Below are 14,732 nucleotides of genomic sequence, written 5' to 3' on the forward strand. Positions count from 1 at the left end.
ATTCTCAATAGATCACTTCCGTGGTTCCTAGTCTTTAGCGCCTGTTTCCAGTCTGGCTTTTGTGGACAATTTAAATGCCACTGACTGCCTTGTATTACTCCTGTGTGATGAACATTTTCTTCTGAACAGCCATTATCCTCGGCCACATGGGGAGCTAGGTCACAGAGAGGAAATAAATACCTGGTGGGTTAAAACACTTTGCCTTGAAAGCTCCATGCCTTAGTGCACAGTAGCATCAGTTTCCTCATGTAACCACAGCTTATCAGGTGTCATTCACAAGGTGCCTCCAGCCGTCCCTTGGCAAGCAAAAGTGTGAGGGAGGGATGTAGTCAGCACTGCTAATCTCAGCAGTAGCAGTCAGTTTCATTATGAGGTCTCAAATATATTCTGTCATCTGCCCATTAAATCGCCTTCCAGACTTCAAAGGGAGGCAGGGTATTCAATTACTGTAGTTCCTTGGTTTTACAAGAACTTGCTGACAAAGTCTATAACCTGGTATTCCCCAGGTGCTCAGGATCTCACTCAGACAATCCCTGCCATATTTGCCACTTGGTTCTTCTCACCTTCGATTGTTATTAGTAATTATATCTAGCTCTTAGATAGCACTTTTCTTCGGGAGAGCTCAAAACATTCTACACAGGAGATGAGGATCATTATCACCCTTTTACAGATGGGAAACTGAGGCACGGGGAACAGAAATGACTTGGCTAAGTTCACCCATCAGGCTGGTGGCGGGAAACCTGAGTTCTATTCCTGGCTCCGAGTCCCAATGGGGTGCTCAATGCCCTAACTGGAGACAGCTGTGAAACATTTTCCCTTGGAAAGCCAAACAGACTGGAGTCTAGTCTAAGATTACAACCCAGCCTAGGACTAATTTTAAACAAATAAGCTCCCCCAAAGTAGAGGCTTTTGGGGTGCTGTGTTCTCTTTAAGGACATACACACAGAGATGGCAGCAGGAAGCTGGCTCATAAGGATAGGTTTCCTTGCCAGAATACAGAGGATGTACCATTGCAATGTGTTTTAATTCCAGGCAGTCCATGAACACACTGGAGCGCTGGAACTTCTCCAACCAGAGCCCTTTACAGCACTGGGATTCATTGCAGACAAACTTCCACCCAAAGCTCAGACCAAAACTTACAAGAGTCAAAGAAAGTTCAGAAATCGATAGTTCCCTCATTCACCTCTTATTTTTCAAATTTGTATGGCTCTGTAGTTCTGGATTCTGAAAGTACCAAAATGTCACAAGAATGAGCTGGAAATACCATGGAATAGTCTATTTTGAAAACTCAGGAAGCTGGACATATGATTAATCCAAACTTACTTCCCATGCCGAACACTAAGGTTGGCTAAGATTCCCTCTCTTTACTAGCAACACAATCATCTCCACTCTGCAATGGTTTAGTTTACCAGGGCTCCATTATGCAGGTTCCCCTGTTGATAGATACATACTGGACCGTATAAACTGAGGAACTGGCAACTGTTTACCACATATCTAAAGCACCTAGCCCAGTTTTAGGTGCTGAGTAGTCCCTGCTGGAATTCCATGGTTAATAGACAGAAAGCGATATGGTGGAGGTCAAGGTGAATGGGGACAACAGCATTGTGTGGGCTTGGAGTTTGTGCAAATGTTAATAGAACAGAACCTGCCCAGAGTCCTAACTGTTGGATTACGCTGATAATACTTGCTTGCTTGAATTACAAATTTCCCAGCATTTCATAGAATCATAGAATTTAAGATCAGAAGGGACCATTATGATCATCTAGTCTGACCTCCCGCAAGATGCAGGCAACAAAAGCTGACCCACCCACTCCTGAAATAATTCTCTCCCTTGGCTGTTGAAGTCCCCAAATCCTGATTTAAAGACTTCAAGTAGCAGATAATCCTCCAGAAAGCGAACCCTGCCCCATGCTGCGGAGGAAGGCGAAAAATCTCCAGGGCCACTGCCAATCTACCCTGGAGGAAAATTCCTTCCCGACCCCAAATATGGCGATCAGCTGAACCCCGAGCATGCGGGCAAGACTCTCCAGCCAGACACTCAGGAAAAAGACTTTCAATATCCCAACATTGACCCTCGGTACTGATTACCAGTGGTCGCACGTTATTGACCTATTGACTAAATCACGTTATCCTATCAAACCATTCCCTCCATAAACTTATCAAGCTTAATCTTAAAGCCAGAGAGGCCTCACTGTGGTGCTGTAGGAAGCTTTAGCCAAACACCTACTCAGGGCCACAGTACAGCCAGTTAACTCTTAAGGAACTGGGTTATCCACTTGAGGCAGAAACTGATTTCCAGGGTTTGGGCGGTTTGTAGGGGACGCTAGGTAAGAAAGAGAAGGGAGGTCTCTGTGGCTGCTTGAAGGCACTGTGTCCAGAGTGGGACAAATAAATGCAGCGAGTCCCAGCTGGCCTCATGCCCCTGTGACTTCTGGAATGAATCTTGTGTCCTGCTTCCTACACCCCTCCCATTCTACTGGTGGCTCCTGCCCCCTTCCCAAGACCAGGAATCAGCAAGAGGCTGGTGATGTTCATTAGCAGGAAACTTTCTGATAGTCCAGAACTGCACAGTGCAAACTCCAGAGCTGGCTGGAAAGCAAGGGAGACTGCTCCTCTTCTGATACTCACAAGGAATCTCACTTCCAAAAGACCAGGGGGTGTTAGAAAAACAGCGGTGCCCAGGGAGACTACATTCATCCTCCAAGAACACTGACGCTATTTATACCTTTAGTCCATGGGTCTCAAACTCAATTTACCTTAGGGCCAGTGCCAGTCCTCAAATCCTCCCCCAGTGGGCCAATGTCACTGAACATGGTGTTCAGAAAAGAAAATGTTTACATTGTCTTTTTTATTTTGAATTTCTTAGAAATAATAAACTGTCATACAACTTTATACAATTCTTGGCCAGTCAGAGAGTTTTTAGTGTTTGCCAGACACCTGGCAACGCTTCAGTTCTGTCAGTTTGTTGATGTTTGGCTTCAGTGACTGACAGTTGAAACCTTCAGGATTGCAGCAAGGTGTTCATCAGATAGTTGCGTTCGGTATTTTGACTTGTTTATATTCATTGTGGAAAAAAGTGACGCTGCCTCTATGGCCTGGCAACGAATGATGCTGCCTCCATGGCTGACTCTGCCCAGTGACTAGTTGAGGGTATCTCTGTCCCTCTCCCCCAGCTAATAGGGAGCTGCAGGGGTGGGTGGCGGGCGGGCGCAGGAGATGGGGGGGGAGAACAACGAGACATTGCCGGCAGCATGTCTGAATGTGTCTCTCCTCCGTGGGCCGCAGTGGGGAGGTTCTCGGGCCGCAGTGGGGAGGTTCTCAGGCCTCAGATGGCCAGTGGGCCGGGACTTTGAGACTCCTGCTTTAGTCAGTGTCCGAAAGATTAGCTCCCATCATCATCATAGACTATTAAAGATGTGAGAGAGCTAGTCTTATCCAGTGGCCAATGCAACATTCTTCCCCTACATGCTGTTCTCCAGTACTCCATTCAGTCCAGTTTTAAATGACTCCCACTACTTCCCGCAAACAAAATTTTAGATCTGTTAAGAGATGCCTGATACCATGTAGTGTTCAAGCATTTATGTCTCTTACCGTTCCCAGAAGGCACTGGGACTCCTGGATAGCACCATAGCATCCCAGGAAACCCACAAACATCATCACTGCACCAACAGCAATCAGGATGTAGATCCCTGCAAAAGGAGAGAGACGGGTAGGGCAAACATGTTAGTGAAGAGTCTTCACCAGAAACATTCTAGCATTTAACTAGACATTAGTTTGTAGTGGTAATGAAAATGGCCCATTTCCAACACTTGACAAGGAGATATAGGGAACTGTGGGTGGAGAAGGGGGGGAAGATAAGCATGGGGAAATAGTTTTACTTTGTGTAATGGCCCATCCACTCCAGTCCCTTATATCTCCTTGTCAAGTGCTGGAAATGGGCCATTTTCGTTACCACTACAAACAGTTATTTTTCTATCCTGCTGATAATAGCTCACCTTAACTGATCACTCTCCTTATAATGTGTATGGTAACACCCATTGTTTCATGTTCCCTGTGTATATATGTATCTTCCTTCTGTATTTTCCACTACATGCATCCAATGAAGTGAGCTGTAGCCCACGAAATCTTATGCTACAATAAATTTGTTAGTCTCTAAGGTGCCACAAGTACTCCTGTTCTTTTTGTGGATACAGACTAACATGGCTGCTACTCTGAAACCGGTCATTAGGTCAGTGTGGAGCACTTTGGAAAATCCAGCCCTCTCTGCAGTATTTATTTATTTCACTTTGGATTTTTGAGAACAAAAGAGATGGATATCCCAAGCTCTAAGCACCCTAATATGTTACTTAAATGAATCAGCAGCAATTATGCAATATAAAGCAGTAACTAAACTATGCTTCAGTAAGACATGCCGTTCAGTAAAACTCAGCCACCAGCATGGCTTTATCAAGAACAAGTCATGCCACACCAACCTAATTTCCTTCTTTGACAGGGTTACTGGCCTAAAATAAATAAAAAAGGTAATAATTGGAGATATACCAATCTCCTAGAACTGGAAGGGACCTTGAAAGGTAATTGAGTCCAGCCCCCTCTGCCTTCACTAGGCGAAGCAATTTTTTGCCCCAGATCCCTAAGTGGCCTCCTCAAGGATTGAACTCACAACCCTGGGTTTAGTAGGCCAATGCTCAAACCACTGAGCATCCCTCCCCCACCTAGTGGATGGTGGGGAAGCAGTACACATGATGCATCTTGATTTTAGTGGTGCTGCTGAGATAGTCCCACAGTACATTCTTAAACTTCTTGTCTAAATGAAATTACTATAAAGGTGGATGCACAACTGGTTGAAAACCCTACTCAAAGAGTAGTTATCAATGATTCACTGGGAGGATGTACCTAGTATGGACTCTCAGAGGTCCATCCTGGTCTCGTACTATTAAATATTTTAATTAATGACTTGGATAATGGAGTGGAGAGTATGCTTATAAAATCTGCTGATTGCAGATCTGGGAGGGCTTGCAAGCACTTTGGAGGACATGATTAAAATTAAAACAACCTTGAAAAATACAGAGAATTGGTCTGAAATCAACAAGATGAAATTAAATAAAGAGCAATGCAAAATACTTCACTTAGGAAGGGGAAAAAAAAATCAAATGCACAACTATAAAATAGGGAATAACTGTTTAGGCGGTAGAACAGCTGAAAAGGATCTGGGGATTACAGCGGATCACAAAATAAATGAATCCACAATGTGATGCAGTTGCAAAAAAGGCTTATATTCTGGGGTATATTAACAGGAATGTCATATGTAAGACACAGGAGACTATTGTCCTGCTTTATTCAGCATTGGTGAGGCCTCAGCTGGAGCACTGTGTCCAGTTCTGGGTGTAACACTTTAAGAAAGACGTGGATAAATTGGAGAGAGTTTAGAGGAGAGCAACGAAAATGATAAAAAGTTTAGAAAACCTGACCGATGAGAAATGGTTAACAAAACAGGGCATGTTTAGTCGGGGGGGGGGGAGGAGACGACTGAAGGGGGGCCTGATAACAGTCTTCAAACATGTTAAGGGCTGTTATGATGAGGATGATGATTAATGTTCGCTATGTCCACTGAAGATAGGACAAGTAATCTGCTTAAATCAGCAGCAAGGAAGATTTAGGTTAGGAATTAGGAAAAAGCTTTCTAACTATAAGGATAGTTAAATACTGGAATATATTTCTGAGGTAGGCTATGGAATCCCTGTCACTGGAGATTTAAGAACAGGTTAGACAAACACCTGTCACGGATGGTCTTGGTCCTGCCTCATCACTGGGGATATGGACTAGATCAGTGGTTCTCAAACTTATTTGATCAAGACCCCCCCCCTCCAGTTTGTATATGTAGTAGTTTACACACACACACACACACTCTCTCTCTCTCTCGGGCACCCAGCCAGCAGCCACCGCTCTCTGGCTGGCCAGCTCTAACGGTAGAGCGGTGGCCGCTGGCCGGGTGCCCAACTCTGAAGGCAGTGCTGCTGGCTAGTAGCAGCACTGAGTAAGGGTGGCAATACCACACCATCCAGAATTCTCCACTGCTGCTGGCGACGATACTGCCTTCAGAGCTGGGAGCCTGACCAGCAGCCGCTGCTCTCCAGCCACCCAGCTCTGAAAGTGCGCAGTAAGTTTCCTCTCCCCTCCCCCAAAATACATTCCACACACCCTAGTTTGAGAACCTCTGGACTAGATGACTTCTTGGGGCCCCTTACAGTCTTACATTTTTATCATTCTATGGCAGAGATCATATTGTGGGAGCAGCCTGAATGTTTGGACTCTCCTAACTTTAAGAGTGTTTAATGTCCCATTGTTAATGATGCATTTATGTAACAGATGTTGCTATGTACAGCCACCAGCAATTGGAGGAAACCAGCTGCAAGGGAAACAAAGGCAACAAGGGTTGTACTGAGGCAGTCTGGCACAGAAGGAAGTTTCACTCCATGAAACCCAATGTGGTTTGCAGTCAGTGACTCTGACTTCCTCATGGCAATGGGCTGGTAATGGTCACTGAAAGACAAAGTAATTAATTGTGGGAGGAAGCCAACTTTCTTCCCAACCACAACCTGTGAGCGTCAAGTATTCTGGTTACCATCAGAATCCACAGTGCTCACTCCTATAGTGTCAGCTTTGTAGTTCTTTAAGGATGGGGCTTTTAAGTTCTTTGATGTAGGGTCTGTATTTATACAGCACCTTGCACAATGGGATCCTGGTCCATGACCGGGGCTCTATGTGCTACTGCGATAGAAACAACACTCTTTCAGTATCCCCTCCATCCTCTTTCCTCCACACCTGAGTACTCTGCATCCATCAGGCTGGTTGGGGCCCATTGAGAACTACCCCATTCCCCCACAACCAGGAAGACTTAGTGTGTTGCCCCTGAAGCGCTTCCAGGACCTGCCAACCCTGGTGGCAGTCTGCTTTACACTCTAACACAGAAAAACTAAGTGGTCACAGAGACTTGTCAACTGGAGCAGGAGTCAGGAAGGGGCAAGAGAAACGCCTGGTGGCAAGAACGCTTGTGGCAGTTGTAAACCAAGGAAGATTTGGGGCCAATAGTTAGAATTTTGTGAGCCTGAGAGTTTGTTCCAATTCAGACATCAGCTCAGCTGCCACAGGTCAAGTGGTGAATGATTCTTGCAAAGGGAGTAACAGACAGAGGGGATCACTAGCCACAGCAGATTGGTAGGAGGCCAATGAGATGGGGAAGTAGTGTCTTGGTGTGCGCATGGGGAGGAGGGTACATACAGAGGGGTGAGGGGAAGGCATTAACACAATCTTGTCAGATGAAGATTAGCAGGAGGCCAGGATACAACTCCACAGACACAGACTGATGACAGACTACCATTAAATCAGGAGAAGAGAGCTATCATGACAAATGGACACAGGGGATAAAGCTACACACAGCACACTAACTACCTTTGACAAAGTGAAGGGCTCTGGACTCCCCCTCATCCCTCTGCATGTGCTTTGACAACTCAGGTATTATTGAACTGGACTAATTGAAGGGACAGAGGGAAGGTTTTTAAAGACAGACAAGCTGACTGGAGAAATTCCTTTCTGTAACGGATCTCGCTAAATCCAGTCTCGCTGCCCTCAGAGTCAAAACTTCAATGAGGGAGGGGAAAAAAAAAAAGACCTTGTATCTCCCTTTGTAGAAAAAGCGGGGGAGCAGCTTGTGCTGTAGGCGATGTTAGATGTTTTTGTGGAGACAAACTCCACTAAATCCTTATATTAAGAGAATTGGAAATAAAGATGGATTAGAGGAGGAAGATGTGTCAATGAGGGGAGAAGGAAGGGAAGAGGGTAACTCTCCCATTAACAAAAATCCTAGCAAGTGTTGTGGGCATGTTGGGAGGGAATAACTGGGGGAGGTTTCTCGTTAATATACACTGGACTGTGGTCAAGGCAGTGTGTCATTCAGGACTAGAACTGAGTACTTTTTTTGACGAAGAGATTTGTTTTTGTCAAAAGAATACAATTTTTGGTGTTCTGCAACTTTTCACAAGTTTGTGTTGAATTCAATTAGGGTGACCAGATGTCCCATTTTTAAAGGGACAGTCCCGTTTTTTGGGACTTTTTTCTTATATAGGCGCCTATTACCCCTCTCCCCTTGTCCTGTTTTTTCCACAGTTGCTTTCTGGTCACCCTAAATTCAATGAATAGTTTTGGCTGAGGGGAAAACCCCACTTCTTTTAGAAGTCAACATGCTGACATTTCAAAATTTGGCCAATTTTAAAAATATACGGGTGAAACAAACCCAAACATGGCCAAATCAAAACATGAAAGAGAAAAAAAAACCAAACCCAACAACAACAACAACAACAACAACAAAAAACCCTGCTTAAATATTTGGCTTTGAGTTGTCAAACATTTCGGTCAATTTGAAATTATGTTTTTCAGGATTTTTGTTTGACAAAAAAAAACCCACCAACTGTTTTGGCTTGAAGCAAACTGGATTCCTTCCCCCACCCGCCACATGTTTCAGAATCAGTTCTGTCCCCAAACAAACAAAAAAATCCATTCAGTTTGCTCAGCTCTGTTTGGGACAGAGTGCAGATGCAAAGCCAGGAGGAGAGTTCTCCCATTTTCAGTGGGAGCATGAGGGAGAATTCCCCCCACTCACAGAGATTTAAGGACTGGCCAGGGCAGACACCCAGGAGTTTGCCAGAGGAAGCTTGTTGTGTGGCTGCTGCTCAGCACTCTCAGTCCTGCCCAGAAGCATGGGCAGACAGACAGACAGCAGAGACAGAACCTCTGCTTTCTCTGCCACTCTCCCTAAAGAGCTGTCTGTAGATAATGTTTTTGCGGCTAGGGTAGGAGGTTCCCTTTAGCATACTGATTATTTCCTTGAATGAAAACGGGATGCCAGAGTCTGCCTGTAATGTACTCTAGGCCTAGTCCCTGAAAAAAGAAATACCCGAACTGGATTCTAGCCCACTGGAAAGGAATCTGGAATTGGATGCAGCCCCACTTCCAAATTCTGTATCAATTCATGGTAGGGGAGAAAATGCAGGCACCGGAGAAGCTGGATTTTCAATACAACAGACCCCACGTCCTACTTGGAGCTTCCTAACTGAAGTCCAGAGGATGGAAGTTGTTCCTCAGAGGAAGTGAGGGCGGATAGCCTAACGGGGAAAGCATTGGGTTGGCTGGACTGCACTCCGAAAGCGACACAAAGACTGAAAGGCTTTTGGGACTCAAGCCAGTTTCTTTCTAAGACACAAACAAATGGCCTTTATTAGAGCCAGAGCAATGAAAGCTACTGGAAGCCAACAGAGTGGGATGCTTCTCTACAGTTTATTTAAACAACAACAAAAAAAATTATCAGACAATACACTCTTGTACCCTGGAGACTCCACAGTGACCAAGTTAGCAGCTTTCCTGAGGGAAAGGCAGTGCCAAAAGTTCAAGAATCAAGCCACTGAGTCACTTGGGGGAGGAGGGGGGGTGTCCTTGCATATTTTCCTCAAACCCAATCTGAGGGTCTGAAGCCCATCTCAAAGGGGCCGGGGGAGAAAGGGTGGCCCTCTCTCCAGACCAGGGGCTATGCAGTCAAGAGAATTCCCTTTGCAGTGTGCTCTGCAGCCTGACCTGGAATGAGCAGCCTTTCCTAAGGAAAGGGCTGACACATTAACAGTGTACCTATCCTGGCAGAAAATAGCAATAAAGTGGACACACTTAACCCTGGCCTCTCGGAGTGGGAAACACATGTACATTTTGAGCAGCACACTTCAAATCAGGCAGAATGCCCCTGTTCTACCAGGGAAACTCCCATTACTTTCAGGTCACCTTCCCATATTTATTCTAGTCTCCCCATTCAGATATGGCAGAGACTGGGTTCTCATGTTTTGTCTTTACGGTTTCAGGTCGTGAACTCTTCATAACAGGGTTTGTATCCTATTGGAAGTTGTATAAAGCCCCACGCATCTTTATAGCGCTATACAGTACTGCAATACTAATAGTTACCGTTCAGCGTAAGCTACATTTAGATAATGGTTTTGTCTGCCTTTCACATTTAATTTCTCAGCATGGGTTCTGCCTTTTCCGTGATTAACAAAAATTATTAGTTCCTTACTTTCTTTTTGTTTTTTTTAATTAAAGATTCTGATTAAAGATGTTTAGAACAAACAGAACCCCAGTGCCCAAAGCATTTTTTCCATTTGAAGACTATAACCCTGTGAGAAGTCAGAGCTGCATTAGTAACAATAGCCAGCAAATAGCTCATTATTGTTTGCAATTTCAACCAATTCTCTACCCTCCGCTTCTAGGCATTATTATGGCCCTTGTTAGCAGTAGCGTAGGATCCTAGGGCATAGTTCTCAGACAATATAGGAATTAGGACAGTGCAAAGAACCTAGACTGATTAGGCTACCAGCAGGATTTCCTCTCTGAAAGGAGGCTGGGTGGTGATGGTGGTGGGGAGACTGCAGAGCAGAACAGGAACCCCAAACCAACATTATCCATATAATGATTTGCTTGCACCACTTAGGGAATCAAAGCCACACTGTAGCTCTAGCTTCTCTTCTCAGCTGCAGAAATGATACTGAGAAATTCAGAATCTAGTCTCTATGAGAGCAAAGAGTACAGAACCAAAAAGTGGGCCTGATGTGGCTCTCCTGGACTGAGCTCTTCTAAGATTCCTGGGGTAGATGTGACGAGACATACCCTGGTATCTGAGGAATGTCTGAGAGGAAGTCATTCCAGATGTTGTTCTGGACAAGTTATCTCCCTTTCCTCCCCCCCAGTGGTGGGTGCTGTATAGGCCCAGAATGCTGTACCTCTTGCTGTCAGTGCAGCCTTTGCTGGATTCAGCTTTGCGATACACTCATGTCAGAGGGAAGAGATCTGCATCTCCCCAGGAGGGGCAGGATGACAGATACGACTCACTCTTCTTATGTTTGAGCATAGGATTCCTCCTAACCTCACATAAGGGGACAACACAAACACGTCATCTGCCCTTTTCTATGCCCCCACCATCTGGTGAGGATTTTCAGATGCTTGCAAAGGCCTCTTCAGGCAAACAGCTGCACGACATGAGACACAGGACAAACAGTGCTTGGTGCGTGCAGGGAACAAGCTAGTTTCAAGCCACAGAGACCACCCAAGGCTGCAACCACGTGGAAAGGCAGGACAGACTGGGACAAGGCTCTGGAAATGGGTAATGAGATATAGCACTGTCAAGAGCAAAGGGCTCCTATGCAAGAAAGAATTTTTGGGGGTGGGGGTGTCAGTCTAGCTACTACTAGGCCCTTATCAGAAAGCACAACATATCTACAATGAAGCTGGGGGTGCAATTTCTAGCCTTGGTAGATACATCAGTGCTAGCTCTGATCTAGAAGTTAGAGCGCTGAAAACACAAGCGTAGCTGTGGCAGCGCGTGTAGGTAGCTGCCTGCTTGTGTAAATACCTGGGGTCTCAGACACTGTTATACTCTGGGCTGCTAACCTGTCCCCCTGCTCACGCTGCTGCAGCTAGACTTCTATTTTTAGCACACAAGCTTGAGTGGAGCTAGCAGGGGTATGTCTACTTGAGCTGGAAGTTACACCTCCTGCTCCAGTGTAGATGCACCTTAAAAGGTTGTCTCACCAGGTCAGATATGAGGCATGATACTAGTTGTTTGAGGATGCCCACGCCAGTGCTTGGTCTATGGTTAAACAGACAACTCTGGTCTGCAGGGCTGTCAGTCAATCCAGCATCTTTTGTCTGCACTAAACTCACTTTAAAAAGTGATGCCTTTTTTTTTTTAAATTGGCCTTGATGAAACACAGAGGAACCGAGGCCAGCACATTCCTGGTGGAATGACTCATGCACCTAGGGATCCTAGAACTAGAGGACCCTCCTTCCCCCCACCCAATAGCTCAGTCTTGCTCACACAAGCAAGCACTACAATGTGCAACATACTATGGGCTCTCTCAGTCAATGTCCTCTGCTCCCCTCCCCACTCCTCCTTTTGATTCTCTCTCTCTCAGCAGCTTTAACTTGTTTAGCTAATGGAATACAGTCTCTTCCACCCAGGTTGCCATGGCAATGTTTCCAAAAAAACCCAGCACCAAGGCATTCTCCACAGGAAGCCTGGGACACATTCCAAGTCCTGTCTGCCCGAGTGCTCGCCCCTTCCCCTGGGGATGCCCTTTAAAAAGAGGGCAAGAAAAGAGGCACTCTGGCATAGGAATTCCTGGCCAGGGTCCACACTTATTTACTCCCAAAGGAAAAAGGGAGTTCTAGCCTCGCTCCTTCCTCAGGACCAGCTCCCAGGGACCATCTGTCTAAGTCTTTTAGACATCTGCAATACCCCGAGGCACGGGTTGGCGGTGCACACCCTGCCTTGCCTCCTGCCACCGTGTTGCGTAGAGTAGAGGGACCTGGTTCGGGAAAGAGGCAAGGGAGGAGTCATCTCCACTTGTGGAGTATTGTATAAGTATTGTGGAGGAGCTGCACAACCAAGAGGCCCTGGGCTGAAGGCACTCCCTCATGTACAGAGGGAGGAAGAGAGCCCCATAGCAGTGGGCTAGGAGGAGTCCTGTTTGGAAGAACAAGAGGGCAACAGTAATGTTTCCTTTAAAGCTAAGGGGAAGGCACTACAGGGAGCAGGAACTCTCTTCACACACAAAGGAGGGGTAGCAGTCCCAGTTTAGACAGAGGAAGAGACAGGGAGGGAGAGTCTCCCCTGTTGGTATGCATACTTCCACCTTTTCATGTTCTCTATATGTATAAATATCCCCTGTCTGTGTGTTCCATTCTATGCATCCGAAGAAGTGAGCTGCAGCTCACGAAAGCTCATGCTAAAATAAATTTGTTAGTCTTTAAGGTGCCACAAGTACTCCTAGTTTTTTTTGCGGATACAGACTAACCCGGCTGCTACTCTGAAACCTGTCATGTTATTTTTGTTGTGCTTCCCAGGGGAATTAGCCAAGCCAGCCACTCTTTCAGTCTCTGGGTTATATTTGATTTGTGTTCTTCCATGGTGGTGGTGGGTGATGTTTTGCGACGCCCACTTTTTTTTTGGCGGGGGGGTGTCTTTTCTATCCAATTCCACCACCATCAGCACGTCTGGCCCCTCCTCCTTCTCTTTTCCCTTTCCTGAGAGCAGAGCTGCTGCTGAGTGGTCACTAATGACTTCCAGATGCAGCAGCAGCACAAGCCAGAGAGCAGAGCCCCAGAAACACTCCCAGGGATCCTGCATCAGAAGACGTGCAGGGAGAGATAAAAACAGTGCATACAGCCTGTTTGTGGGGAAGGATGAAGGGAGCGGGATGCACATTACCCACCTTCCTCATGAAAGGAAGAACAAAGCACCCACCCCAAATACTTCCCTAGCTCCCAACGCAGCCAGATTCCACACTCAGGTTTTTTCCATCCTGCCTCTTGGGTAGTGCAGAAAGAGGAGGAGGGTTTAAGCTTATTCCGTGAAGTGCATGCATAACAAAGAGGAGCCAGGAACATGGCCTGCAGCACCAGGACTAAAGCGCTGGCTGCACACCTCTATAATCAGAACAGATCATCATGCAAGCTTCACAGATGGAAGATCCAGTCTGTAAAACACCCACTGGACCAGTCTCTGCTGGCTAGAACTACAAAGCGGGTGGGTGTTGGTACATATTCTGAGGTTGTCCCCATTGTGGATGATGCCCAGATCCAGTCTGGAGGCTTAGCTGGTGCCTCAATACACAGCAGATTTTGAAATAAACAAACCAACAGCTTAAAAACAACGGGAGCTTTACATTAAGCAGCTGGCAGCCTCACAAAGCAGAAAGGACACAAACGACCCGTGCAGCATCCCCAACGGCAGACACAACTGGTGGGAAAGGATCAGAGAAAAATAAAAGTGGTTCGAGAGGAATTAATGCCGGGCAGCTCTTAAACAAAATGGATAAAGGAGCAGTTTAGGACTCCTCACTTTTGGAGAGCCTCTATTATCTGCGCCTCCAATTTGAGAGCCTGAATTACTGCAGCTGTAGAGGGGATTCTAAAAGAAGCTACTAGTCTGATTGTACCTCCCCTTCCTCCCTTCCAGCAGCGGGACTAGGGGGAAGCACTCCCAGCAGGATTCCATGCTCCTTCCTCCCTTGGCACTTGGAGCACTGAATGCCTGGTTCATCTTCAGACTGCTTGTGTAGTTATGCCACCTCTGAGAAAAAAGCCCGAAGTTCCTTCCCACCCATCCCCTTTTCCTGAAGTGACCAGCAGCTGCACAGATGCAAAAATAAAACATAAGAATGGCCACAGAGGGTCAGACCAACAGTCCATCTAGCCCAGTATCCAGTCTTCTGACATTGTCAGATGCTTCTGGTTGTCAGAGGCTTAGAGACACCCGGAGCATGGGGTTGTGTCACTGACCATCTTGGCTAGTAGCCAAGTATCCTCCAGGAACTCATCTAATTCTTTCTTTAACCCAGTTACACTTTTGGGCTTCATAACACCCGCAGTGATGAGTTTCACAGGTTGACTGTGTGTTATGTGAAGAAGTTCTTCCTTGTATTTGTTTTAAACCTGCTACCTATTAATTTCATGAGGTGATGCCTCTTTCTTGTATTATGTGAAGGGGTAAATAACACTCCCTGTTCACTTTCTCCATTCTATTCACAGTTTAATAGGCCTCCATCATAGCCCCACTTCGTAACCTCTTTTCTAAGATGAGCAGTCCCTGTCTTTTTACTCTCTCCTCATATGGAAGCCATTCCATACCCTCATTTTTGTTA

General features: G+C 46.0%; 1 protein-coding gene across 1 annotated transcript in view; it reads right to left on the minus strand.

Moving 5' to 3' along the window:
- Positions 1–14,732, minus strand: part of CD81 (CD81 molecule) — a 71,411-nt gene that overhangs the window by 15,340 nt on the left and 41,339 nt on the right. The window contains exon 3 of the mRNA XM_039536304.1: positions 3,592–3,689. Coding sequence (XP_039392238.1) covers positions 3,592–3,689 — 98 coding nt within the window. The remainder of the gene's footprint in view (positions 1–3,591; positions 3,690–14,732) is intronic.

The sequence above is a fragment of the Mauremys reevesii genome, linkage group 4, assembly GCF_016161935.1.
Source record: "Mauremys reevesii isolate NIE-2019 linkage group 4, ASM1616193v1, whole genome shotgun sequence".
Classification (NCBI taxonomy): Eukaryota; Metazoa; Chordata; order Testudines; family Geoemydidae; genus Mauremys; species Mauremys reevesii.